The sequence below is a fragment of the Papilio machaon genome, chromosome 9 (genome assembly GCF_912999745.1).
Source record: "Papilio machaon chromosome 9, ilPapMach1.1, whole genome shotgun sequence".
Lineage (NCBI taxonomy): Eukaryota > Metazoa > Arthropoda > Insecta > Lepidoptera > Papilionidae > Papilio > Papilio machaon.
The window spans coordinates 1,410,033-1,437,067 of record NC_059994.1 but is presented as its reverse complement, the minus strand read 5'-3'; the positions used below and the strand labels follow the sequence as shown (position 1 = coordinate 1,437,067).

The following is a 27,035-nucleotide window of genomic DNA, read 5'->3' as shown; positions in this document are numbered from 1 at the left end:
TGTTTTGGACTAACTGAAGACGAACTAAAAAGAAGTACCAGTTTTTTGGTACAGTAGTACTATTTGGTATAATAAAAATAGATTAAAATGAAATATCAAAAAGCATATATTTTTATGTTTAGCTTGACAATATTGTAATCGGATTAAAGTAAAAATACATTGTAAGTTTATATCGGAGAGCTGAGTGTGCAACGTAAAGGTCGGAGTTCGAAGCCAAGTACTCAAACGCTTAAGCGAATGAATTTAATACAACTATGACCTATGATCTAGTTCCATCTTGTTATGATTTAAAATTAATTAACTAAAAAACTTTACAAATAAATAGTAAGAAATAGACTATTTTTCTGATCTCGGACCTAAAGATATACTAACTGGTGCTATATTTACAAGTAGTATTTTTACGTACGAAATAAAGAAACGCGCTAATCTAAAAATATTACATTTCGTTTAATATTAAGTTATAATCTTCAGTGTTTCCATACTATTTTTATAATTATCATTTGTAATGTCAGTCTATCACGATATCTGTTATCACATTTATGTAATGTCACTGTCAATTGTCAAGTTGCTCAAAGTGAAAAAAAAAAAAACACCCGGTCGGAAAACCTCCAAACACATCGCTGTTAAGAAAACGAATAAAAATTACAATGGGTAAGGAAAAATCAAAAAAGCGACGACGCTCGACTTCATCATCTGAGAGCAGCTCTAATTCTAGCAGTTCGGAATCATCCCATGAGAGAAAGAAACTCAGGAAATTAAAAAAGAAATTGAAGAGGGAACAAAAGAAAACGGAAAAGCTGCTAAAGAAGAAACTGAAAGAAGAGAAAAGAAAACTGAAAAAGAAACGTAGAAGTACAAGTGTGAGCAAAGACTCGCAAACTCAAGAAGCGACTGCGGATATTCCTATCGGTAATATTTTTTATTATTATAAGATAGACGACATTTTTATTAGATATTGATCAATAATATTTTCGGTCGCACTAGTTTTCACTGAATCATCCGTAATTAAAAAGGTTTTTTAGGTGTTCGGCCGTTGCGCTTTAGTTTTTTACTTTTAGTTATAGAAAACTGCTTAGAAGCGAGATTTAAGTTTTTATTTTATTTTATTCGAATGTTGGAGACATTATTGATGAAATCCCGAAAGTCTGTAACAGCTTAATATGAAAATGAAAATCTAAAATAGAAAAATATTAGTGTACGAAATAAGTAATTATTTCTTACAGAGTTGATGGAAAAATCAAAAGCGATGGCTCCAATGACCAAAGAGGAATGGGAACAGCGTCAGAGCGTGGTCCGGCGTGTGATGGATGAGGAAACTGGCAGATACAGGTTATCCTATCTTTCTGATATAAATTTTATACGAATAGTTTTCAAATATAATAGTAGATTAATAAAACACCACCATATTTTCTACAACTTGAAATATCTTTCATTAGTTTGATTTTATTTGATGCTCAATTATTTAGTAATTATAATTATTTTAAATCTGTTCCTTGCTGTCTCTCAGTGTAGTCCTGCTTTTCAGGTTAATAAAAGGTGATGGGGAGGTGATAGAAGAGATTGTGTCTAGAGACAGGCACAGACAAATCAACAGACAAGCTACAAATGCAGATGGAAACTTCTTCCAATCACAGACTCTTGACAAGAAGATGCTCTAATTTATAAGAATTTTTTTATGTATGATTTTTTTTTATCTGAGTGAAAAGGTAAGTAACAATTAATTGTAAAAGGTAAGTTGGTAACCTTGAGTTTCCACTGTCCAATACACCTGTACAAAAGCAAGTTGCTGTCTGTTTTTTTTTTTCAAAGGAAATATCAGGTTCAGGTACAACTGAAATATGTACATAAAAAATGTTGCATTCTCAGTTTTCTGTCTAAAAATGTATCTAATAGTTTTACAAACGAAAATTATTAATTTTCAATCTTTTTTTGCAAACTGAAATATTTGAATGTTTTTTTTTTAGATAAAACTGAGATATCAACATGTATTATTTGTATACATCACACTTGTATACTAACTGTTTGTGTAAGCACTAAAATACTATTGTATTTTCTACGATTTTTATTTATAAGGGTATAAACACAGATGGTATTTCTGATATATCTTTAAATAATTTTCCTTGGCTCATGTATAAAATGTACATAAAAATATTATATTAAGTTCATTGACTATAGTACAAATAATTTTATTTAATTGAATGCCATAAGAAATATGTCTTCCTAATATGAGTAATCTTTCTTTCTTTTGGCTCACTCTTGGGTCGGCAATGATCTCTATAAATAGGCGATTGCTTAACAACTTTTCTTTCGTACCAATTTAAACGCTCCTGTTGATGTTATGTGACAGTTAATTCTATCTATATTATGAGTTTGAATTAACACCACCGATACAACCCACTACCATCAGCGCCAAGATGGCGAAAATCAAATACGCACAAAATACTACATCATATAGCCAGTCCATTTATAGAGTCAGTAATGATTAAGGTATCTATGTCTCCATTATATATTTGCGGGAGTTCATTATTCATTTGTCAAGGTCCAAGTATTTTTAAGAAAAATTGTCGTCAAAACATAATTAGATTTATTTTGCTTCTTTAAATTCCTAGGTAAATTTAAAAAAGTTAATATGTATAGTATAATACCTTTAGCACAGCAATGAACACGGGATTTAATATTTAAACTTTATAAAAATGATTATACTTGTATAATTTATATTAAATTATTTCATATTAAAAAATTACAAATGTATATTGGTGTATGTAGAATAATAAACTGTCACAGCTCAAAGTGAGTTTTAATATATATTTATTACTGGTCACCCGCGACTCCGACCACGAGGTATTAAAATAAAACTTAATAAGTAGTCTATGTATTCTTCCAGACTATATTCTACATATGTGACAAATTTCATCAAGATTCGTTGAGCCCTTCCATAGATACCTTCTAACAAACATCCATTAAAACTTTCGCATTTATAATACATATTAGTAAGATATGAATATGTTTTTTGATGTAATGTCCAGATTACTTTATTTTAATATATACTGATTGAATCCAGCGTTGAAAATCAACTGGATAAATGTGACTCCAAACTGGAATACACTATATGGGTAACAATTCTTTTCAATTTCCAGTTGCTACAATCAAAAATGTCAAATGAAATTCATAATAATGTAATAAATTATTTATTTATCTACTTATTTATAATGATCACAATCATAATTCGTCTTTGGTTAAAATATTTTCTTCTTCATTTGATTTATTTTCCTCTTCATTTGTCACTTCCTCGTCTAAATGCTCTTTGATCATGTTGACAAGATTCTCAAGTGGCTTGCTGCCGTTTTCAACGCTGACTATTTTTTTATGTTTGTACAGAATTAGAGTTGGAAGCCCACTTATCTGTGTTAGAAAAAAACATTAAAAAAAAAATTTAAAACATTCCGATCAAATAATACAAGAAATTCATAAAATACAATATTTAGAATATCTTATTCAAATCTTTATTTCAATTTTAATACAAAATCTATAAAAAAAATTAATTTAGTCCACAAAATGAACACAAAAAATACTGACCTTTTCCATTTCACAAATATTCTTCGACCTCACGCAATCGATGTCTGCAATTAACACGCGGCTTTCGTTCTGAAACTTTTCACCAAGCTTCAACCATAACGGATTAAGCTGCATGCAATGTGCACACCTGGAAAAAATATACATCATTACAATAGTGTAGTAACATTCTAGGCAGCATATATTTGAGTGTTTAAAGTGGCTTTTGAAACCTGCATCTAGACCAGGGATCCTCAAAGTGACGATAAGACCCTATGGGGTTGATATCGAACTTAAAGCATTGCTAATTATCATTCTGTCTTCTTCTATTGACCTAAGTCAGAATGAAAAATAATTGATCTTAAAAGTAGGTAATTTGGCCATGGGGTCTTCATTTTGGAAAAGGGGTCACATCCAAAATAGATCCCTGGATCCCTAATCTAGACCATAGCATCATCTACAGTCCACACATGAACCAATGACTTGGTAAGATTGCAGGAATGTGCTGGATGCGGAAACCAACCAAAAGTCCAACTATAAAAGGCTTGAGAAAAATCTTTACATACCATGGTGCAAAAAAGTTCACAAAAACTAAATCATTTTCCAAAAACGTTTCAAATGTCTCCTCAGTTATTCTGGCAACTGGTAATGTCTTCTTTTTCTTCATAAATTTATCCGGATCGTGATTTTCAGCCAGAACCATCCTATCCACATAAGCCTTGAGATTTTCTAATGTATCCACTTCTGAAACACCCATCTTAAAAAAAAGACAACATTGTAACACAGGTTTCTAGGATCAAGCGGATTTAAATTAATTTAAAAAAAAAAGTGAACATAATTTTTGTTTTTAATAAAAAAAACTTGATTAGATTTTTCGCCCAGATTGGGTTGTGACAGGCAGGTGGCCCGCCATATAAATTAATCCAATATATTAAGGGTTATAAAACCTTGTGCACTTGACTCCACATGAGTAGGAAAAGGCCAGGAACATGAAGAATTTAAAAAAAAATATCTTTAATTTTTTCACTGACAGTGTGATTATTTATGTAAATATATTATCTCCAGAGCTGGGCATTAACTCGTTAATCCGTTAATCGTTAATTAACGAAGTTAACATTTTGCTTAACGGATTAACTTTTAAGTTAACTTCAAAAAGTGTTAACGCTTTTGTTAACTTCCGTTAAACTCAACTTCCGTTAATAAAAGTCCGTTAATCGTTAAATTAGAAACTTGGAGACGTGCTGTCAGGTTGTTTAAATAACGCGGCACGCCACGCTCGTAAGTTCAACTTTGTTGGGCGACTGTCGGCGACTCGAATGGTGAACCAACGAGTTGATAATTGATATATGTGAAGTTCGCGTGCAAGTGTGATGCATCAGAGCGTCCGGGAAAGACGTGACCAACAGGACCAAAACAAAAGAAGGTTCGAAATAGTATATTTCATTACGAGTATATAAAAGCACGAGTATGTAATAGCCTACATTCCGAACGCTCTTCGCCCCTGCAATACGCCACTTTTTGAGCAACTGTATTAAAACACTTTTTACTCGTGCCTTCTCTTTCCCAACTGTAAAAATGATGTCTATTAAAAAGAAAAAACCAACCACGTAGTTTTTACAAAAAAAATCATTGAAGTTTTTATGATTCATGCAAATATTTCTAAAAAGAAGATCCTAATTTGTTACAATATCAGATTTAATGATTTGATTCAATGAATTAGGTTAGGTTTCATTTTATTTCATCTCATAAAATTTCATTTTCATTTCATATCAATAAAAATAATCTACTGAAACCTTGGCTGTTTGGGCACGGTTCCCTTTGCCTACCCAGAATGGGCGAAGAAAACATAAAAATCTTTGTTTGTATTCTTTTACGGTTGGCGCCATTTTTCAAACATTTTAGTTAGTTGAGTTTATTGTGTTTTTAGCCGACTTCAAAAAGAAGGAGGTTATCAATTCGACTGTATTTTTTTTTATTATTCTAATAAATTGCTTAATTTTTTCGCAACCGTATTAAAATAGTTGTTTAGTACACGTGCGGAACTGTCATTACAACTTGTTCCAAGTGTCAACCCTCACCTTCGGTTGCGCCTCGGCTCGGGTAGACAGTTGTCGGAACTCTTTGCAATGACAGGCTTTCCGCACTCGTAATGAAATATACTATACTGCATTCATACTTGTCTCTAATACTAATTTGTTATAGAATGTATAGTCAAATTACTTTTTTAAACAAGTGTCGCCACAATAAGTGCGAAATTAGTATGTATAATTTTGGTATGGTTAACTGTTAACGATTAACTTTAACTTGCGTTAAATTTTCGAGAATTTAACGCTTTAACGATTAACGAAGTTAATTTTTTAATTAACGGATTAACGATTAACGAAGTTAACTTTTCGATTAACTGTGCCCACCTGTGATTATCTCTTATATTTAAACTAATTAAACATTTCAAAAAGCTTACAATTCTTCCATTGAAAATCCACAAAAGGTGCGGGTATTGTTTGATATCAAAGTTCTTGCAAGTAATCTCATTGTCCAGGCAGTTCACTTTGCCTACCTGTATGTATTCACTGTGAGCATAATACACTGCAAGTTCTGCCCAAACCGGTGCCAACCGCTGTAACAAATAATAAATTAATTGACAATATATAAAACTAGCTGTCGTCCGCGACTCTGTCCGCGCGCAGTTAAAAAAAATGAAAAATAGATGTTGGCCAATTCTCAGACCTACTGAATATGCTCACAAAATTTCATGAGAATCGGTCAAGCCGTTTCGGAGGAGTACGGTGACGAAAACTGTGACACGAGAATTTTATATATTAGATAAAACTTTATTCAATTGTCCGTAATATTAGCTCAGCACATACAGTGTCACAGATTTTTCTGGTAAGCTCATTTTAAAATTGTGGTAACATGAAATGTGTAAAGATGTATTTCTTATTTATTAAATAATTTGAAATTAAACATTTTTTTTTTAATTAATAAAACATCAGTTTTCACTTGCCTGTGATGTTTTGCACCATGGCATATAGAACATAACAAAATGTTGCCCTTTAGATACAAATTTCTCAATATTTTGGTCTGTCAGATAAGCCATACCACTGTATATCTTCACTTCACTGGTTTTATCTGTCTCCTTGACCTATAAATATACAATTCTTTTACAATTTTTCCTTTCATTAACTGGCTGTTGCTTACGACTGTCCATGCAGTATTTAAAAAAAAAACTAGTAGCTTATGTGATCTTTTAGGCTATATTCTATATCTGTGCCAAATTGCATTGAGATCTTTTAAGCTGTTATAAAGATACCTTCCAACAAACATCCATACATCCAAACATTTTCATTTATAATATTAAGATAGTATGATTATAAATAATGGACAATCATTAGAATCAGTGTCACCAGATTTTCTTGAAAATTTACTTTAATACAAAAAAATTAAAGTGTTAAAAAACAATTTAAGCAATACATACACCAGATTTCATAGCAAAAACTTCACTAAGGAACAAAGTTAATGATGGTAAATCTCTGGTACCCTTGTATTCAACAGGAGAGAAAGAATTCTTGTGGAAGTACAGTAAAGTTGGATAACCTAGAAAAGAAACATTTCTTTCATAAATAAAATATACACAGCAGCATAGTGAAAACAGTTTTAAAATAATGCAATATCATATTATTGCATGGCTAACAAACCTTGTTGTATGCTCAGAGACAATACAATGTGAACAAACAAATAATAATGTATTAACTCAAAGTCACCTGTAATACCAGTTTCTTGGCAAAGTTTGGGATGCAGTGTACAATCTACTTGGGCTATAGCAAATTTAGAATCCTTTGTATTTATAAGTTCGGCTAGTTCTACCCAAATCGGCTCAAACTCTGTGCAATGACGACACCTGAAATTTTTTGAATGAGATTTGTATTTATAACAAATCTATAAGTGATCAAAACATTAAGCATATAATTTATACTTACCATGGAGCATAAAACATTATAAAATTTCCATCCATATCTTCAATTTGCCCCCTAAAATTATCAGGATTATATTCATATATTGAGCCATCTTCGGGTGCTACAAGTCGGGGCAAAAACAAAAATAATGATATCCAATAATTTAAATTCACGATCATTTTAATTTTATTGATTAATTTCAGTTAGTGTTTTACAAAGTAATTGAAAAGCGTCTCAAATAAAATTAGGTTTGATAAACATTAATAAATAAGAAATCTGGCCCGCAAATAACGGAATTTTATCATGAAATGAAAATCAATCGCTAAATGACAGTGACATTTGATTTGTGATAAAATGACAATGTCAAATAGTGTTGTCCATCAACGAAATAACTGAATTAGCGGTTTTTGACTAGTGAAATTGATCTTTTTTTTTCTCAGGGAAAAATTATTTTGGAAGTAGTGAAACGCATAATTGATCGTGAGGAGTGAATAGCAAATAAACATAATATTTGAATTATTCAAGAGTTTCTAAGACACCTCTTTTATGTTTTGAAGAATTCAGTTTTGGTTACTTCCTTTATTTTTTTTGACCATATAAATTTTCATAATTAATTCACTTGAAAATAACTTTGAATATTAATTAATTTTATTATATGAATCTTTGCAACAATTGCAATCTTTCAAAATAACACAAAATACGAATCGTAAACGTCAGTTTGGCGTAGCTTTACGAACACACTAAAGAATGTGGTAATTCTTCAAAATGGTCGCTTTGTATGGTTTGCCAACTTGCATGTCTGTGTTTTAGAGTCCTTTGTTTTCGTAAATCATTAGATATATCGCAATATTTCTACGAAAACACGTCCCGGTATCTGTTATTTTGTGTATGCACGAGCGTTGACTTTGTAATACTAAATTGTGTTGTGGAAGAACGATGTCATCGGTAATGTGAGAGCACTCGACTATCATTTTTATTTTACGAGATTATGACGTCTGAGATTCTCATTTGGATTTGCGGAGAGTAAAGGAATATCAAGTAACTTGTTTGACTCCTTCTATACCTTTCATTCATCCCTTTTCTCATATTGTATGTGTAACAAAGCCGACTCTAATTTTGGCATTCCACAGCTCCTATGACAGATTTGATTCGTGTTGAGCATTCTTTTGCTTTGCTATTACTGTCTCCAATTTTTGATTTATATTCAATCTTGTTATCATCTTAATTTGCCAAATTGCCAAAAAATCTTATTTATAAAGTGTTATGTTATTTTGTGTACCTCAAAATAAACAGTTCTTGACTCTCGATACATTTTAGTAACACAACCAGCTACAAATTCTAGTTTAAAATGTGTGTGTGTTTTATTTTCAGTGGTCCAGTTGTGAAATTTTGATAAAATTTGAACCATACAAAGTTTTAGAAGCAATAATAGGACATCAAAGTGAGTGAATTTCATTTTATTGGTGACAAAACATTTTGAAGAAGAATACACAATCAAAACACAAATGCGAGTTGTAACAGCTGATAAGTGCAGCTGGCGGGGTGTGCTTATGTGATGGGAGGGGTGGGATGAAAGCTTGGCGCTCGGGCGCTGCGCCATGAACCCGCCGGCGCCCGGCAAGACGGCCACGCGCTCCTCCGGGTATCACCAGAAGGCGCTCGCCGAAATACGTAACTCCTTGCTCCCATTTGCTAATATTGGAAACTCTGAACCACCTGGTTCCTCGGCAGCGAGTACAGTGAGCTCCGGAGTCAGCTCCGGCTTTAGTTCATCATCTGGTAATGGGCTGGAAAAGGATCTGAATGTGCTGCCGCAATCCCTAAATCAATTAATTGCTCTTGGATATGAAGAGGTAAGAATAAATTATTTTCTAATTTATTAACTTGAATTAGATCCTATTACTGTTATGAAAAAAAAAATTGCTTGTCTTTGATTTTTATATAAGGCTAAAACAATCGCGAATCATAAAAATGTAATATCTAATATATAAAATTCTCGTGTCACAGTTTTCGTTCCCGTACGCCTCCGAAACGGCTTGACCGATTCTCATGAAATTTTGTGAGCATATTCAGTAGGTCTGAGAATCGGTCAATATCTATTTTTCATTTTTTTTTAACTACGCGCGGACGGAGTCGCGGGCGACAGCTAGTATTGTATAAAAGGCAGCATTATATTTTTATTTTTGAGATTTAGTAGTTTGTTTTAGGAAAAATGAGAATTTGAATTTAAAAAAAAAGAAAATATGATTTGATAAAAGAATAATGCATCTGTTTAAATTGACTTTAGTTGTTTGTATTAGGATTAATTAATTACTTTAAAACAATAATTTAAACAACTGTATTATTTCACTGTTACTTTTAAGTAGAACTTACTAATATTATGTGAATGTTTAGATGGTTGGACAAATGTTTGTTTGAAAGTATCTCCAGAATAAGTCAATGGATCTCGATGACATATATGTAGGATATGGTCTAGAAAAATACATAGGCTACTTAATAAGTTTTGTTTTGATACCGCGCGGACGGAATCGCAGACGACACCTAGTTTTCTTATTTGAATTGGCGAAACTTCAATTGACCACAATTAGGGATGTAATAGAATGGGGATGGTGAACCTTTTATAGCAATTTTTTGTGATGAAACAATTTTTACCAAGTGATTATTGGGAACATTCCATAGACTAGAGATCACTTGCTCGATAATACCTACTTCACACTTTGTAGTACAGAATGCATGTTGTATCAATGATATGCCCAAATGATTGTATTGCAAGCCATTAGTTCACAAGCTCTATAATTTGGTTAAGCAAAATGTTTTATTATTATTACCTACATGAACATAACATTGATTTGAAATTTTTTAGTTGTTTATAAATTAATCTTTACAGAAACTACTTTGTTTTTCTTGTTTAGTCTGGAAGGCAAGCTGATTATAAAACAAGTTCATTGATTGTAAACTGCCTTCTACATTGTATATAAACATGATAATCATTGTGTTACTTTGAAAACATGTGTTCCTACAGATAAGCCTTATACTACAATTTCTTTAGCATCTGATAAATAATCTCTCTTTGTTTCCGCTAAAATATTTATCTAACAGTAAAAAAAATTGTATAAATTATAAATTTGCAATTTTTTTCAGGATCCTGCTGTCAAGGCTCTTAAATATGCGGGAGGCCGTTTTGACGCAGCTCTCGACTATTTGTCTAAACAACAGGAACCTCTCAATGGTGTGCTAAAGTCCAGTAACTTTAGTACTAAGTTAATAAGGAAGCCAAGTTTAGAGAGGGAGCTTAATCTCCATAGGGGAAGTCCCGCGCTCGATTCTGGCGCCGGAAGCTCGAGGTCGGACAGTCCTCGGCAGTCGGACGCGCCGCCGCTGCCACACGAGAAGTTGAGTAGACAATACTCTCCGTCTGGTTTCTCCGAGCCTCCGCCGCCGCCGCCGCCGAGATGTCCCTCCACGCCGCCCGTGCCGCCTTCCGTGCCACCTTCCGTGCAGCAGCTCATGAAGCGGATGTCGCCCGCACCGCCCCTGCCGCCCGCCAGAGGCACCAGCCCCGTCGCTTCGGGAGCGCCCACGCCGCCGGCGCGACAACCTATGATAGTTCAGAATGGACCTCAAGTACAACAGCAACTAAGTCAACAAATACAAGCGCTAAGCATATACCAGCCCGGCTCGACCGGCGCGGAACTCCCACCTCCTTACCCCCTGTCCGGCGTACCTCCGCCTCCGTCCTACTCGGTCTCCATGCAGAACCGACAGAGCCCCACTCAGTCGCAAGACTACAGGAAAAGTCCCTCGTCGGGGATCTACTCCGGAGGCACTTCCGCGGGGTCACCCAGCCCAATTACCGTCACGCAATCGACGGGCTCGTCGTCCGGCATGACTCGCCCTACGCCGATTCAGCCGTGGACGGCGAGACAGGCGGTCCAGCCTCCGATCATAATGCAATCTGTAAAAAGTACTCAAGTCCAAAAACCAATCCTGCAAACTGCCATTGCACCTGTAGCCCCACCGCCGGTCGCCAGCTCCGTCGTCCAGCCCCCGCCGCCGTCTTATGCTAGCTCGATCCAACAGAAGCAGCAAGCGCAGACGCCGCCGAGCTATCCGCTGGCGCCCAAACCATCGTCGCCAGGTACGACCCCGCCCGTCATACCGACGGCAACCACACCCACCGTCCCCACCACTGAACCTCCGAGTTATGCTATCACCATGCAGGCCTTGGCCGTCCAAAGAGGTATGCACCCCATCCCTCCGCCGCCATACGGTAACCAGAATGACAACACGACGACGGTCAACTCGCACCATTCTCCTCTACATAAAAAATATCCGAACAACTGCGATATGAAAGGTGAAACTTCCCAGGTCCCCATGGAAATCAAGTGTTTCAACCAAAATTGTAATTTATTAAAAGAAAGCACCCCATCCAGCTCCGACAAGTGCTCGGGTGATAAGGTCAGACATCAGTCGCCTATACCCGAACGCAAGCATATCAGCAAAGAAAAGGAGGACGAAAGAAGGGATTGTAAAGTGAGAAATTATTCACCTCAAGCTTTCAAATTCTTCATGGAGCAGCACGTCGAAAATATTCTCAAATCGTACAAACAGAGGACATACCGTCGGATGCAGCTGGAAAAAGAGATGACGAAGATAGGGCTCAGTGCGGAGGCTCAATGTCAGATGCGAAAGATGCTCTCCCAGAAGGAATCCAACTACATAAGGTTGAAGAGGGCTAAGATGGACAAGTCTATGTTCACAAAGATAAAGCCGATAGGCGTGGGCGCGTTCGGGGAGGTGACGCTCGTAAGGAAGATTGATACTAGTCATCTATATGCCATGAAAACTCTGCGTAAAGCGGATGTGCTCAAGCGCAACCAAGTCGCGCATGTTAAAGCCGAGAGGGACATTCTTGCAGAGGCAGATAACGAGTGGGTCGTCAAATTGTACTACAGTTTTCAGGACAAGGACAATCTATATTTCGTCATGGACTACATCCCTGGAGGTGATCTAATGTCCTTGTTGATAAAATTGGGGATATTTGAAGAGAACCTGGCGAGGTTTTACATCGCAGAGTTGACTTGCGCAGTGGAGAGTGTTCATAAAATGGGCTTCATCCACAGGGACATCAAACCCGATAATATTTTAATAGATCGAGACGGTCATATAAAGTTGACTGACTTCGGTCTATGCACGGGCTTCAGATGGACGCATAATTCAAAATACTATCAAAGAAATGGTGAGTTAATCTGCTTTTACTCTAAAAATCCTCTGTTAATTCCAGTAGTGAACTTGATGATGTGATTGCACAATCAGTAAGATCTTTTTAAAACCAATTTCTTTTACTTTACAGATCACGGTCGGCAGGATTCAATGGATCCAGTGGACGGTGAATGGGGTGCAATGGGGGAGTGCCGATGTCACCAGCTTAAACCTCTGGAGAGGCGGCGCAAGCGCGAGCATCAGCGCTGTCTCGCTCACTCACTGGTCGGCACACCAAACTACATAGCCCCCGAAGTGCTCCAACGCACTGGGTACACGCAGCTCTGCGACTGGTGGTCAGTCGGCGTCATACTCTACGAAATGCTTGTCGGATCGCCGCCTTTCCTCGCGTCTACACCCGCTGAGACGCAGTTAAAGGTATGTTACAAGCTTTTTCCTCTACTTTTTTATCTTTTTTAACTACCATACAGAAGACACATTTATCATCAAAGGCGCTGTTTAATTTGTTAAAACCTATTATTGTTTATTTCTAGGTAATAAATTGGGAGAGCACACTGCATATACCGGACGCGGCGAACCTGTCGCGAGAAAGTAAAGACCTCATCCTGCAGCTGTGCTCTGGACAGGACACGAGACTCGGAAAGGACGCCAACGAGGTGAAGCACCATCCCTTCCTCAAGAGCATCGACTTTGAGAAGGGGTTGAGAAAGCAAGTGGCGCCCTACATACCGAGAATCGAGTACCCCACTGACACATCAAACTTTGACCCCATAGACCCCGACAAGCTTCGGAACTCTGGTAGTTCCGATTCGAATAAGTCGGACAGCGAGCTCCTAGATAACGGCAAGACCTTCCATGGTTTCTTCGAATTCACCTTCCGAAGGTTCTTCGATGACGGATACACGAACAAGATCAACTTGGACGACGATAATCAGGGCCCCGTGTATGTGTGAGCCGAGCTGACAGTGCAACCAGAGACACTGAGACTAACTTGTAGGATTTTTTTTTACAAAGTGTGTGCCTTTGACTCTCTATATTACACTAGGAATTTTTTTTTTTAGTAAACATAACGAATGTAACGTATTTAATTTTTTTTTAAATCTTAAAACCGTATTGTTAATAATCCCGGTGATAATGTTGTAATATTGTATCGTTATGTATTTTGTAAGAGTAATCTTATTTTTATTGTAATATATGTAACGTATGGACACAGTTAGGACACAGCCTGGGTTACTATGGTGCTTTTAGAGCGCGTCGTATCGCGTTCCGTTCACTGTATACTATTTTTGTAACTAGAGAAATTATTTATAATATAAGAAGCAAATCATGCAAATTAGTGAATTAATTGTCACTATATTTTCTTATGTATTTATCGATTTAGATCGCTTATGTGTGTTTGTTTATATAATTGTAAAACGTAACTTATGAAAGTCATTAACAGTTGTATTTTTTTGGAATTGCTGTATGTGATGTGATTTCAAAGTGCTTCCATGTATCTGCGGGATGTTAGCTCATGAGTGCCTTAACAATTTCTATCAAACATTTTACAACTTGTAGAGTGCAATAGATATTTATTAATTCAAATTGTACTCTTTTGTTAAATAATTTTTTGGTTGTTTTTAAAGCATACCAAACATGCAATAGAATTCTAGTTGGATACGTTGGAAATATTTTGTTTTTTAAACTAACCTTAAAATTGTTTATATGTAGCGAGATTAGTGACGTATGTATTTAAAGCGAACAAAATAGCCGCGAGCATCGTGATAGAGGCAAGTTTGTGGATATCCTCAGACGAGTTGTAACTTGTACAGTATATTAACGAGTCACTTCACTTAAATTATGTGTTATCGAATGTAAATTGTTTTATTCTGAAAATGAAACATGCTTATAAGAAGTAAATGAAAAATAAAACATGGGAAATTTGTTGATTATTTTTTTGTTTAACCCATATAAAATACTTAACCTTTTTTTTTGTTTGTCGATTTTACAATGATCGGTATTATTACAGAATTCAACTTATTCCGCACAACCTAAAATATAAAACAATAAAAACAGTAACAAAAGGACATTATGTGAATGTCCCAGCAGTGCAAACTAATGGTAACTACTAAAGCTTGACCTTGTTATTGTAATCAAAGTCAGTCCAAAAGATTTGAAGGAAAGACAATAAGCTGATATACATAAAAAAGTTTACACTCAACCTCTTAAAATTACAATAAATTCAACATTACAGTCAGTTAGGAAATAGTAAAAAATCTTGAACCTTTTTATTAAAATCATCGGCGTAACGTATGTGTATATTATGTTTGCCTTCTGGGTATAAATGGATTCTGAAAAAAAAACAGCAAAAATTTTAATTAGTGCTTCTCACACTGTTTTTCACATGAAGGTAACAATGCTATCCATATTCTGTGAAGTCACAGTAATATGAAATAGTAAAATTCAAAAACATATTATTCTTTAAAATATTCACATCTTTTTTAATAATTTATTTTTATTGTATGAGCTTTGGTATTAATTTCTCAAGGTTATTTGTTAATTTGCTACAGATTATGTATGTGTAATTCAAATAATGTAACAGCTGTACAACAATACTATTGCTATTTTTATTTCTTTATCAGAAAACAAAAGGGATCGCAATATTGAAGTGTTTGAGGCGTTACTTGAAGATTCAGCATCAAAAAAATAATAGTAACCCAAAATAAAACATACCTGGATCCTTCTATATGTGTATGTAGATGTGATACATGGACATTATCAACCAGAGGATCCTTTTCCCCGTGCAGTATAAATGTGGGGCACTTGATGTTTTTTACAATCTCATTGCATATATTGCCATCTTGAGCTTGTGCTATTGCCACCATACCATCTACCCATCTTGCCCAGTACTGAGCAAACTTCTCCTCCCCGTAAGCTTTTATCATTGGTTCACGCATCTTTTCTGACCATGTTTTGACATCTCTAATCTCTGGTGATAAATTATGTCTTTTAATTTTGAGTATTATACACCTCTTCCTTTTTAGTCTACTAGAGTCTAGAGATCTTTCTCTAACAAATAGCTTGACACTATTTGAATGCCATCAGGACTTAAGCATGAGAAAGGGCAGTGGATATTAATAAAATGAATACTTACTTTTTAATGCTTCAACTTCATGTGGCAACATAAATGAATTGCTTCCCCATATCACAAGCTTGTTAACAACACTGGGGTATTTGGCAGCTAGGATCATACCACTTATTCCTCCATCACTCCATCCTAATATTGAAAATTTTGGTATTCTTAGTTGCTGTCAACAGTAAATAGAAATTGTTTTATATACATGTCTGTAAATATTATGAAAGAACAAGCAACTTGTACATTATGGTCTTAATATACAAAATGTGAATAAATAATAGAGTAATAAAACTAAATAAAGTGAATAATCAAACCTTAAGAAGCTGTGCCGCAATGTCTGCATCTTTCTCATAAAAATCAGGAGTAAATTCTTTTTCTGGGGGTCTACTTTTCCCATAGCCCACAGGGTCCCATGCTAATATTGTGAATTTATCTCTATTCAGTCCTTCCAGTTGCAGTTTGAAATCAGACCATATTGTTCCCAGTGCACCCGGCATACAAAATACATTATGTGGACCATTTCCCACTTTAACATAATTTATATTATAATTGCCTACTTTCACTTTTTCTTCCTGGAAATAATTTCTTCTAGTATTTACTCAGATAATTCTTGTCTAACAAGTATTTAAAAGATAGACATTTTTGAATATAAGTATATAAACCAGGCTTTGAACACTGGCGCCGAAAAAAAAATCAAAGACAAGAGACTTGTATTCCTTGATACTTAGAGGATACATACCGATAGAAAAGAGAAAATATATGAAATAGATAAGACACGATAGCAAAACTACGTGTATTGTTGTGCAGTTATACAACCTACGAAAGTAGATTACGTTCTGATTAGCAATATTTACAAACCTTGGCAGTCACAGCAGTGGATAAAAAAGCATTATAGAGTCTTGGAGGTATTAGCTTTGTAAGACAATTTATTTTGTTACTTATAGTTAAAAGCATGTTTAATATTTTAGTTTTACTCCGTTCCTATTTATAAGGCGATTTCATAACAAATGATAACAAACCTGCATTTTGAGTTTTGACATTTGTTATCAGCTGATAATTGAAACTTCTGTCCGGAAATGTAGATTAGTAGAGTACAAAAACACTCAAATCTTGTAAATCTCGTCAATGTACTTATTGCTAAAAATTTTTACACTTTTTCAATTTTATGTTTTGAGGATTTTGTACAAACGTATGTCTAAATCACAATTTGTGCATTGAAACAACTGAGTTTTTAACTGTGGTTTACTAACATTTGCCGCGCAGTCCAACCCTTTTCTTAATTCTAATTTCAAAGCAGTATTTTAAATTATTGCTACTGTCTGGCAAAGCTCTAAAAAAATTAAATGGTGGCTCTATAAAACTGTCAAATCGAATGACTATTTATTTTGAAATTCAAACAAAAAAAAGCAAAATATCAGAGATTTTTCTCATCCTTCCTAACCAAAGAGTACAATAATATATACACAGAAATTAACTTACCTTTTAATGAGTTGACAATGCATTCGTAAATCTAGATTGTAGCCGATAGAAATGCAGTGACATCGATTGCATTTCTTATATATATAAAAGAAAGTCGTGTTAGTTACACTATTTATAACTCAAGAACGGCTGAACCGATTTGACTGAAAATTGGTGTGCAGGTAGCTTAGAACCAGGAAACGGACATAGGATAATTTTTACCCCGTTTTCTAGTTTTTATTCCGCGCGGACGGAGTCGCGGGTAAAAGCTAGTTTTGTAATAAAAAAAATAGTAAGCGAACTTCGCTTCGCAATATAGTTTTTGTTTGCGGTTGGTTAGACAGATAATAGACATTTATAGGATCAAAAAAAAACAGTTTTTAATATTATAGTTTATTTTATTAATATCGACGGCACAGCGTCCTAGCGAGTTACAATACATTCTAGTATTTTATGTTAAAAGCAAAGAAACAAAGGTTATATTAATTTATAACTTCTCAAGTGGAATTTCACTTCTTAAAAATTCGCCTTTTTAATACAGAGTTGGCAATGAAATTAAAACTTTTATTACGTAATAAAATACTGCCCGACTTTCTTGTTCTCATAGCCCAAATTAGTTTTTCATTGGTCTGTATCCATAGACAACTATATCGAAGTAGACAATAAAAAATGATCACTGGTGTGCGAATTTTAACATAAATACGTCTAGAAAATGGTATTTAATTTATTCTAATCCTATTATTAAAACGTCTAGTCTTAACTCCGATCTCTAAAGTTCTAACATCAATTCTTTCCCATATTTTCATCTGGTTAGTAATCCTCTCTATCATTTCCTGGAATCAGTTATTAAATGTGTTACAAAAATTATTTGACATTGTATGAATTATAAATGATAAAAAATTCCCAAAATTTACAAATAATTTGATTTTTAATCTGTCCATGGTTTTTAAACTGCACTATGACATCGTACTGAGGTCTAGTCTCCCAAAACTTAATCTATATATATAAAAGAAAGTTGTGTTAGTTACACCATTTATAACTCAAGAACGGCTGAATCGATTTGACTGAAAATTGGTGGGCAGGTAGCTTAGAACCAGGAAACGGACATAGGATAATTTTTACCCCGTTTCTATTTTTTATTCCGCGCGGACGGAGTCGCGGGTAAAAGCTAGTAGGTTATATTTTAACCTCCTTGGATGAAGGTATATGAGTTGATGACGGTGTTTTTTTTAACTGTGTTACCATAGCTATTAACAAAAATAATATCTATATGCATGTGTAGGTTAAAGGCACAAGTGTAATAATATTCTATTTATTTCATCAGGCTTTGAGAACAGATTCTTTCGAAGTTATATTTCTTTAAATAATAGTTAGTTTTTTTTGTTACACCATTTTCAACAATAATAACGTAAATGCATTGCGATCCTGACATTATTTTTGAGAAATACAACTTCAAAATACTTTTACATTTCAAGAAAATCACAATACAAACATATAACATACAAAACAGCATGAAAATAAGGAAAATAGTAGCCAGTTTACCAGAAAACTTTTACATTTATTTTCAGTGATAAGACACAATTTTAATATTACAGCTACAATAAAATTGTCTCTTAAAACCATAGACTAAAATTCCGTCACAGAACCATAAAGTATGCACATAGACTATGGAAGTATTTTTTTAATATCCGTTTTTTTTTGTATAAAAATATATGAAACTTGTGACGTGCGTGTGTTTTAACAATACAAAATAAAAGTCACTGTAAGAAAAGCAATTAGGCACTAAATTAAACAGTTCACTCCGAACAAACACAGGCCAATCTAGACTGGTCACCAATTAATCCAGTTCCCCGGCATTACAAGCGTCTTCGTAACTCTTACCCTTCTGTTCTGGGTCCAGTTTGATCAGGTCGTCGATACGTAGAATCGTAATGGCAGCTTCGGTTGCGAATTTAAGAGATTTGATCTTAGATATTGCTGGTTCTATTACTCCAGCGGCTAAGTTGTCACGGAGTGTTCCTTCTGTTAGATCCAGGCCTACATACTTCAAGTTTGCATGCTCTACCTGTTTTAAGAAAATTTAATATAAACATTTAAACAAAGAATAAATCTATATATATAAAAGAAAGTCGTGTTAGTTACACTATTTATAACTCAAGAACGGCTGAATCGATTTGACTGAAAATTGGTGGGCAGGTAGCTTAGAACCAGGAAACGGACATAGGATAATTTTTACCCCGTTTTCTATTTTTTATTCCGCGCGGACGGAGGCGCGGGTAAAAGCTAGTAAAGAATAAATATTAAAATATAAGTTAAAACTAAAAAAAAAAACAGTTGTATGAAAAATGCATTTGATGTTTTTGATGTAATTATTTTAAAAGATAGTGATTTCTAATGTTACCTTAGTCTGAGAGGAGTTGTGGTATGCTCTAAGTTTGGCAACAAGGTCTGTGGCGTCTCGCGCCGCGTTCACCGCCAACGTCTTGGGGATGACCAGCAGCGACTGTGCGAAAGCTGCAATAGCTAGTTGCTCACGAGAACTCTGCAATATATTAGTATAATTAATTTTACTAATTAACTGTTAAAGTCTAAATCTGTCTTCACACTTTATCGTCATTGTAAAGTCATGTTTGAAAATTTGAATGTATCTTTATGTAATTTTAGTATAATCTTACATGGATCTATTAATTAAATATGGCTATGTTTGTCATTCACAGCAGTGAAAGGGTTAAACTGTAATGTCTATTAAATATTTAACATACAAGTGTGGTAGCAAAGTTGTCCAGATATATAGAGAGTGCTGCGTCAACAGCACCACCACCGGCCAGCACACGGCCCGACTCGAGCACACGACGCACCGCGCACAGTGCATCGTGAGCCGAGCGCTCCATCTCGTCGCAGTACGCGTCTGTGGGACCGCGGAGGATGATCGAAGCTGCTGTACGACTTGCTGGACTAAAATGGAACGAGATATATATATATTTAATCTTATAAGCTGACAAATGAGCACTTGGATCTGAAGCGACCACTGCCAATAGACAATATATCCGCAATTGCAGTTGTGTTGTTGTGAACCTTTAATCAATGGAGGAGGATCAAAACCCCTTCCTATGCGTATTATTTTCTGTCAAATCCACTTCTTTCCATCTTTTCCTTCTAAGAAAAAGGTTGGAAGGGAAAGGCGACTAAAATTAGGCCTGCGGCTGGTTTATTCTTTCAAACACTACCAAAAAATGTATAAAATCACTGATATATTTTAATCACAGATGTTTCAACATTTTAAATACTAATGGAGGATCAAATCTTGACAATTTTTTAATGTAAAATTATTACAATTTGTTCAACTTACCCCTTGATAAGAATGAGCTGGTCATCACATATTTCCTCCTGGACCACCTCTGCGGCTTCACCAATCATGCTCGGCTCAAATACTTCTTCACCTGAAAAAAGTGTATAAGATTTAGAAAAGGGGAAAGCTCACATATCTTACTTCGCATAGTTTGCGGTCTGCACATAAGTATGAAAAACTATGCTATTCCATGATAAGCTATGCCAGCTAAGCTAAACTAACTTAGCTTAGCTCTTGGTCTGCAACCCGTATTAATATCCCAGCTATCTTACCTTCCATATTTGTCAATGAAGTAAGATAGGCAGCGCCAGTAGCTTTGGCAATTCTCTTCAAATCGGACTTCTTGCACCGTCTCACTCCCATAGCTCCGGCCTCCACAAAGTACTTGAGGCACAGGTCGTCTATGCCCCCGGTGCAAAGGATCACGTTAACTCCCGTGCTTAGGATCTTGTTCAGACGCTCTTTTGTGATGTCTAACTCGCGGGCGCGGATCGCGTCTAGTTTTTCAGGGTCTGTGACTAGCACCTGAGGATTCAATGGGTTTTGGTTGGTATAAATTTTTTCAAATATCTTTTTTTTATATTACAAGGTGGCAAACGAACAAGCGGCCACATGAATTCACCAAAATGGCGAAGCGACCGCTGCCATAGACATTTGCAATTGTAGATACGCTGTCTACCCCCAATCGACGAAGGAGGAGATACACAAAAAGAGAATATTTAACCTTTCTATGCATCTACTCCATCCAATCCACCTCCACCACCGCAAATGGGAAAGAGGACTAAGATTAGGCCTCCGGCACCACACTCATCAGACGAAACGCTGAATTACTTCCACTTCACGCCATCTTGGCGGTTCAAGGTTATTATCTCTTTATGCTCCGCTATACCAAACATGGCATTCTGTGCTGCACCTCATGATGTCGCGAGCTGACAAGACATCTATATATGGTTCATATTTTCATCCGCAAATAGGTTTTAAAACAACATATGGATTTACATCACGGGTTTAAACACATATATCATATACTATCAAGAAACTATAAACATATCCAAAGTTAACTTGCCTGGTGAGTTTACTTTTATTGTAAGAGTATGGAATGAGTGTTAACATACAGCAGAGTTAGTAATGATAAAAACATACCTGAACACCAAGTTTCATCTTAGTTTTCTGTAAAGAGAAGTCAAGGCAAGCAATCTTAGCGTTTACAATCTTCTTTGGCATAGCCTGTGAGGCAACCGTACAGTTGAGAGCGTAACCTTTCACTAGTACACTCTCCCGTGCGCTCCGGCCGTGCGCTTTGAGTATATTCACAGCTTTAATTGGATAAATAGCATTGCCTTTAGCATCTGTTGTCTTAATCGCTTGGGCAGCATCAACAACCATCTCGGAGAAGAAATCTGCATCACTATTTGAAGTTTTAAGGAAAATTTTGAGTGATACAACGATTTATCTACGTAATTTGTTTTATGACAAGATTGTTAATATTAGACAAAGTAAAAAGAAATAATTAAAAGCTAACATAGAAGAAATTCTTTGAATTTTGTAGACAGATTATTTACCAGCCAGTATTACTGTAATAAGGAAGTTTTTAAAGAATTTCAATATAAATGCGAAAGTTTAGATGGATGGATGAATGTTTGTTTGAAGGTATCTCCGGAACAGCTGAATGGATCTTGATGAAATTTGGCACAGATATAGAACATAGTGTGGAAGAACACATAGGCTACTTATCAAGTTATATTTTAATTACTTGCCGAAGGGTTCTCAGGCGACAGCTAGTAGGTAATAATAATAAACAGCAACACTTTTAAAGCCTAGATAGTGATCACTGATAAGAAATTTAAATGTTCAAGACAAATTCAACTCTATTTGATAAAGTCCTGGCACATTAGTTTACTATCTATATTAATATAAAAAGAAAAAAATTAAAAAGGATACGCTCCAATAAGTTTTGAGGACATTGTAGTCTTGGCAACATTGACAATGGAAGAGCGACCGAGTGACTCCACACTGACAGTCAGGTTGTCCTGAATGTACTTAACCGCCTCCTTGCAAGCCAGCCTGTAGCCGGAGATAACACTGGTTGGATGGATCTTGTTCTTTACTAATTCATCTGCATTCTGAAATAGAATATCAATAAACTCAGCTTATAAACATGTAATATACTGTTCGTAAGAAACAGGATTCTTACCACGATTAGGCTGTTTGAGCTCCCGGGTTGACTGGTTCACGGGTCAACCCGTGAATATGGCGCATACAATTACTGTGCCGGGAGCTCAAACAGCCTAATTGTGGTAAGAATCCCTTTTCTTAAGAACAGTATATTAGTAAAAACCACGAAAGTTTGAAGTTATATATAAACATGTATCTTGTAAAGTTAATTTTAATAGACAATTTCAGTTTGCAGCTCTTATATGTTACAAATTCAGAAAATCCTTACTAGTTAGTTTATAAATAAAAATATGATAATTGAACTCCGCTATAAAGGATCATAGCATGATGGTAAATATTTCCTAAGTTAAATTAATAATAGGACTGTCAAATGGAAAAGTATTCATATATTATTTATACTTCATGTGATAAGCATATTTAAACAAACTCTTTAGTAGTGATGCAACGGATGTCTGTTTCCGTTTCCGCAAGTGCGGAAGTTCCGCGCGCTTTTCAACATCCGTTTCTGCTTCTGTTTCCGCAACTTTTATAACGGAGATAAAACGGAACTTTACGACGGCTGAGAGATCCAAATGCGCGGCGCGAGACGCGCAGTCCGTGCGCGGCCTTTCGGCACTTGTCGCATTTGTTTGTTTACGTACTTTTTCGTGAATTTAAGCGCGTAATTATTTCTGCTGCTGTTTGAAACAATCAGTTTCTCTTGCTAGAGTAAACTGTCTAGTTGTTGTCCATATACAATTTGACAAATGGCAAAATGTGACTATTTCATACTTACGAGTTTTTAAATGTACTTTTGAATAAGTGATAACCATGTAACATATCATCATCATTATTATCATCAGCTCACTATACATCCCCACTAATGGGCTCGGAGCCTACCCCAAATTAGGGGTGACTAGGCCATAGTCAACCACACAGGCCCAGAGCGGGTTGACTTCACACATATCATTGAATTTTTTCTCAGATATGTGCAGCATCACTATGGTTTCCTTCACCGTAAGAACGTCGGATAAATGTACATATGTAAATCGAAAAACACATTGGTACATGGCGGGATACGAACCCAGCCCCTGCAGATTGCAAGTCAAGTGCCACGAGCAACCGACGCCAAATAATTATATCTTTTTCTAATCTAGATTTGGTGTATTTGATACTTAACACATTCACTGTTTACAAAATAAAACAGCTGGGAGCCAAAACTTTTTACGGTGAATTTTTACTATTTAATAATATTTTTATTTTTAAGTTTTAATATTTTGTATTTTTTTTATTTATTTGTTCACAAAAAAAAAAATTACACTGTACAAGAATTATAAAAAGTCGCCAAACTGCACAGCAGTTTGATGGCGACAGACACTCATTATATTATACTAAACCTACTAGTTAGTGTAATTAATTTTCTAAAAAATACTTTTTTAGCTTATTTTTTACAACATTTTTTGATGCTATCGCCTGATGTGGGTCATTTCTAAGCCATTCTGTAGCATTGTACAATTTGGGAACAAGATATTTGGTTGTTCTCTCACCGTAGTAATTACTTGCCCTAGTTGTAACATATTGGCCCTCTCTCACCCGTTTGGTTTTGTATATATTGTTTGTTTTAATTTTATGTTCTTCTCTGAAATAGTTATCTAATATAATCCTTAACTTAACTTTCTTTTCTATAGGCAAAATTTTACATATTGTAAACAATTGATTGTAATCTTTTTTACACGATTCTAACGTATTATATATATATATATATATAAAAGCCTCCGTTTGTCAACACGTATTTTAACTTATTGCAGAACAGTAAAAATACATACATTGAAGGCTAAAGGACACCGATATCCAATGCCTTAATAAATTAAAAACGAATACAAACTGATTTTACAAAAAAAAAAAATTGTAAATATGTTTTTTTATATTATTTACACTTCTGTTTCCGCATCCGTTTCCGTTTCCGTTTCTGCTAAAATTTATTTTTGACATCTGTTTCCGTTTCTGGTTCCGCTAAGACACTTCCGTTGCATCACTACTCTTTAGTTATAATAAATATACCTTGAGCAATTCAGCAGCAATTATAACAACAGTGGTGGTGCCATCTCCCACCTCCTCATCCTGTAGCTGAGCCAGTTCCACCAATACTTTTGCCGCTGGATGCTCAACCTCCAGCATCCTAGAAATTTTGTAAACTATTAACTGTTTTTAATACTTATGTACCACTATGATTGTTATGCATGATTTTTTTAATATATTGACTTTGAACAGGGTACTTATAACTAGTTATATAAATTAGTCTATGATATGTTGAATTTTTTGAGAACATTTAGGGTTGAATATTGACAGAAAACTCAATCATTTTAATAAAATAAATAATAAAAAATAAAATACAGTTTATCAACCAAACATAAAAAAAATTACACTTATAAAGATATCAATTAAAGAGAAAAAAAAATAGTTCTTGGCTAATGGGAAGAGGCTCAGCTGGTGCTGCCTCCAGCTTGTCACTGAAGGCTGCGCTCGTTTTCAGCCTCCCCGTAATTACTCCAACATGGTGCAGATAATTTAGTACAGGGGCAGTAGAGTTCAGCCAGTCATTCATTCATGTGCGTGCGTTTGTTTGTGTGATAGAGATAAATTTATAGTATTTATAATATTTCATAAAATCACTTACTTTAAAATAGTAGCACCGTCATTGGTTACAGTAACATCTCCAATATCATCCACCAACATCTTGTCTAGTCCCACCGGGCCCAGTGAACTCTTCACAATATTGGCTATAGCAGCAGCTGCCATCACTGGAAGGATAGATTCATTTATAAACACAATTCGAGATAAGAATGGAATTTTTGTGTTCAAAATCTTAGATAAATTTTGTAGTCATAAAATTGTTTTATTAGTTACATTTCAAATACGCTTTTATAAATAAATGTGAAAGACATTGACTGTAATGTCTTAACAAATAGATTTTATTGGCATTTACTTATATTAAGGTGAATTTAAATGTTTACAATTTATTCAAATTAGCGTGAAATGTGAACAAAGAGGTTATTTATATTGCGTTTTAAATATAATTAACAAATAGTCAAAAATTAAGTTACATATGCTTTATTTCTATCATGATGTTAAAATAAAGTTTAAAACAATAGTTAAATTTCATTATTTCTGTAAAAATTTTGTACTTTTAAGACCATATGAGGTAGTGCATGTGATCTACCGGGTACAACATCATGTGAGTTTTATAGCTATCAAACTTACCATTTTGAGTTCTGACTGGTGCTCCCGAGGATCTAGTCCCTGCAACGGATAAAGGTGCTGCGAGTGTAGACATATTTTGGTTTATTTATCACAAAAATCACAAAAATCCACTCGTCACACTTATTTGATTCTCGAAAAAAGATGGAACAGTGTTGCAATATTTAAAAAATGATGACACATAAATTGTTTATTGCCAGTATGTATTGAAATACAGATTATCGATGTTTATTAAAAGGTGTGCGGAGAGGAGGTGGAGGATATTTTAATATTTTAACCACCTTACCTCTTGTATAACTAATGCTTTTTTCATGTTCATACAACAAATAATTAATTATACTAAATGATGGAATAGTTCATCGAGTAGTTGGTAGAGTATTTAGTTTCGAATAGGTGATCCAGTTTGTATTTATTTAAATTGTTGATCCACCGCAGATGGATAGTCAGTCAATAAGAAAGAAGGAAAGATGCAGTGGCAGGTAATCTCTTGGACTGTCTTGGGTGCCTGGGAAAAGGAAATGCCACAGTTGCATAACGTACTAATTAACTAACAAAGTTATTATTTGTAGTCTTGAACGTCGCTAATAATTACATGATATTAAACGCTTTCGCAATGCAAGAACAAATAAAAATATGATTGAAGTTAAAATTTTAAAACAAATAAGTGCAATTTTCGACTATATTCGTGGCTAGTTCATATAAAGCTTCGGTTAAGACGAGCTAAGCCAAATCGTGAAAAGCTTCGAATAGCTCGAAATCGCTGCAATATGGCGTGTAGAGATTCACAACGACGCCATATCCATAAATCTGTTCAAGATGAAGATCCTGCCAAGGTCTGGAAATTTCTTAGAAAACTTGGAGTTGGTAAGCAACAAAACTCTCCAACAGATAATACTGACTTAAATGGTCTCAATCTCCATTTTTCCTCTTCATCGTTCATAAGTAACATAGATAAATCAAACACCTTAAAATA

General features: G+C 35.0%; 5 protein-coding genes across 10 annotated transcripts; 2 read left to right on the top strand and 3 right to left on the bottom strand.

Moving 5' to 3' along the window:
- Positions 1-570: 570 nt before the first annotated feature.
- Positions 571-1,912, top strand: LOC106712855 (ADP-ribosylation factor-like protein 6-interacting protein 4). The gene is made up of 3 exons (XM_014505512.2): positions 571-909; positions 1,224-1,329; positions 1,526-1,912. The coding sequence occupies exons 1-3, from the start codon at positions 648-650 to the stop codon at positions 1,656-1,658; spliced, it is 501 nt and encodes a 166-aa protein (XP_014360998.2). The 5' UTR covers positions 571-647; the 3' UTR covers positions 1,659-1,912.
- Positions 1,913-3,172: 1,260 nt separating this feature from the next.
- LOC106712852 (thioredoxin domain-containing protein 5 homolog) lies at positions 3,173-7,801 on the bottom strand. The gene is made up of 8 exons (XM_014505510.2): positions 7,530-7,801; positions 7,314-7,450; positions 7,028-7,146; positions 6,557-6,694; positions 6,014-6,169; positions 4,119-4,309; positions 3,577-3,703; positions 3,173-3,402 (listed from the first exon to the last, which is right to left on the bottom strand). The coding sequence occupies exons 1-8, from the start codon at positions 7,682-7,684 to the stop codon at positions 3,220-3,222; spliced, it is 1,206 nt and encodes a 401-aa protein (XP_014360996.2). The 5' UTR covers positions 7,685-7,801; the 3' UTR covers positions 3,173-3,219.
- A 426-nt stretch (positions 7,802-8,227) lies between these two features.
- Positions 8,228-14,248, top strand: LOC106712870 (serine/threonine-protein kinase Warts). Of its 3 annotated transcripts, none has more exons than XM_014505536.2 (5): positions 8,228-8,450; positions 8,877-9,358; positions 10,647-12,744; positions 12,859-13,145; positions 13,262-14,248. In XM_014505536.2, the coding sequence occupies exons 2-5, from the start codon at positions 9,104-9,106 to the stop codon at positions 13,679-13,681; spliced, it is 3,060 nt and encodes a 1,019-aa protein (XP_014361022.2). In that variant the 5' UTR covers positions 8,228-8,450; positions 8,877-9,103; the 3' UTR covers positions 13,682-14,248. The 3 variants fall into 3 exon arrangements, with proteins under 3 accessions (XP_014361022.2, XP_014361023.2, XP_014361021.2); XM_014505537.2 differs by having other exon boundaries at positions 8,228-8,455; XM_014505535.2 differs by having other exon boundaries at positions 8,228-8,543.
- A 457-nt stretch (positions 14,249-14,705) lies between these two features.
- Positions 14,706-16,999, bottom strand: LOC106712830 (valacyclovir hydrolase). 2 transcript variants are annotated; one of them, XM_014505483.2, is made up of 5 exons: positions 16,863-16,999; positions 16,158-16,415; positions 15,862-16,015; positions 15,441-15,696; positions 14,706-15,058 (listed from the first exon to the last, which is right to left on the bottom strand). In XM_014505483.2, exons 1-5 carry the CDS (start codon positions 16,881-16,883, stop codon positions 14,962-14,964), a joined length of 786 nt encoding a protein of 261 aa, XP_014360969.2. In that variant the 5' UTR covers positions 16,884-16,999; the 3' UTR covers positions 14,706-14,961. The 2 variants fall into 2 exon arrangements, with proteins under 2 accessions (XP_014360969.2, XP_045535141.1); XM_045679185.1 differs by lacking the exon at positions 16,863-16,999 and adding an exon at positions 16,702-16,856 and having other exon boundaries at positions 14,907-15,058.
- A 699-nt stretch (positions 17,000-17,698) lies between these two features.
- LOC106712841 (T-complex protein 1 subunit alpha) lies at positions 17,699-26,221 on the bottom strand. 3 transcript variants are annotated; one of them, XM_045679203.1, is made up of 11 exons: positions 26,066-26,221; positions 25,482-25,605; positions 24,866-24,983; positions 22,592-22,773; positions 21,794-22,058; positions 20,923-21,175; positions 20,651-20,741; positions 20,064-20,256; positions 19,703-19,843; positions 19,183-19,366; positions 17,699-18,134 (listed from the first exon to the last, which is right to left on the bottom strand). In XM_045679203.1, exons 1-11 carry the CDS (start codon positions 26,136-26,138, stop codon positions 18,112-18,114), a joined length of 1,647 nt encoding a protein of 548 aa, XP_045535159.1. In that variant the 5' UTR covers positions 26,139-26,221; the 3' UTR covers positions 17,699-18,111. The 3 variants fall into 3 exon arrangements, with proteins under 3 accessions (XP_045535159.1, XP_045535158.1, XP_014360981.2); XM_045679202.1 differs by lacking the exon at positions 17,699-18,134 and having other exon boundaries at positions 18,558-19,366; positions 20,923-21,171; positions 21,790-22,058; XM_014505495.2 differs by lacking the exon at positions 17,699-18,134 and having other exon boundaries at positions 18,558-19,366.
- Positions 26,222-27,035: the final 814 nt, after the last annotated feature.

Coding starts and splice junctions, on each gene's coding strand:
- LOC106712841 (XM_045679202.1), bottom strand. CDS start 26,138: ATGTCTACACTCGCAGCACCTTTATCCGTTGCAGGGACTAGATCCTCG. Junction 22,059..22,591: donor TCCTCAAAACTTATTGGAGC/GTATCCTTTTTA, acceptor AACTTCAAATAG/TGATGCAGATTTCTTCTCCG. Junction 20,257..20,650: donor CAGCTCATTCTTATCAAGGG/GTAAGTTGAACA, acceptor GTTCCATTTTAG/TCCAGCAAGTCGTACAGCAG.
- LOC106712852 (XM_014505510.2), bottom strand. CDS start 7,684: ATGATCGTGAATTTAAATTATTGGATATCATTATTTTTGTTTTTGCCC. Junction 6,695..7,027: donor TTTTTGCTATGAAATCTGGT/GTATGTATTGCT, acceptor GTATATTTATAG/GTCAAGGAGACAGATAAAAC. Junction 4,310..6,013: donor GGATTTTCAATGGAAGAATT/GTAAGCTTTTTG, acceptor CTTTTTTTTAAG/ATGGGTGTTTCAGAAGTGGA.
- LOC106712870 (XM_014505536.2), top strand. CDS start 9,104: ATGAACCCGCCGGCGCCCGGCAAGACGGCCACGCGCTCCTCCGGGTAT. Junction 9,359..10,646: donor TTGCTCTTGGATATGAAGAG/GTAAGAATAAAT, acceptor AATTTTTTTCAG/GATCCTGCTGTCAAGGCTCT. Junction 12,745..12,858: donor AAAATACTATCAAAGAAATG/GTGAGTTAATCT, acceptor TTTACTTTACAG/ATCACGGTCGGCAGGATTCA.
- LOC106712855 (XM_014505512.2), top strand. CDS start 648: ATGGGTAAGGAAAAATCAAAAAAGCGACGACGCTCGACTTCATCATCT. Junction 910..1,223: donor GACTGCGGATATTCCTATCG/GTAATATTTTTT, acceptor TATTTCTTACAG/AGTTGATGGAAAAATCAAAA. Junction 1,330..1,525: donor GAGGAAACTGGCAGATACAG/GTTATCCTATCT, acceptor CCTGCTTTTCAG/GTTAATAAAAGGTGATGGGG.
- LOC106712830 (XM_045679185.1), bottom strand. CDS start 16,797: ATGCTTTTAACTATAAGTAACAAAATAAATTGTCTTACAAAGCTAATA. Junction 16,016..16,157: donor TTGCGGCACAGCTTCTTAAG/GTTTGATTATTC, acceptor TACTGTTGACAG/CAACTAAGAATACCAAAATT. Junction 15,697..15,861: donor TGAAGTTGAAGCATTAAAAA/GTAAGTATTCAT, acceptor ATTTATCACCAG/AGATTAGAGATGTCAAAACA.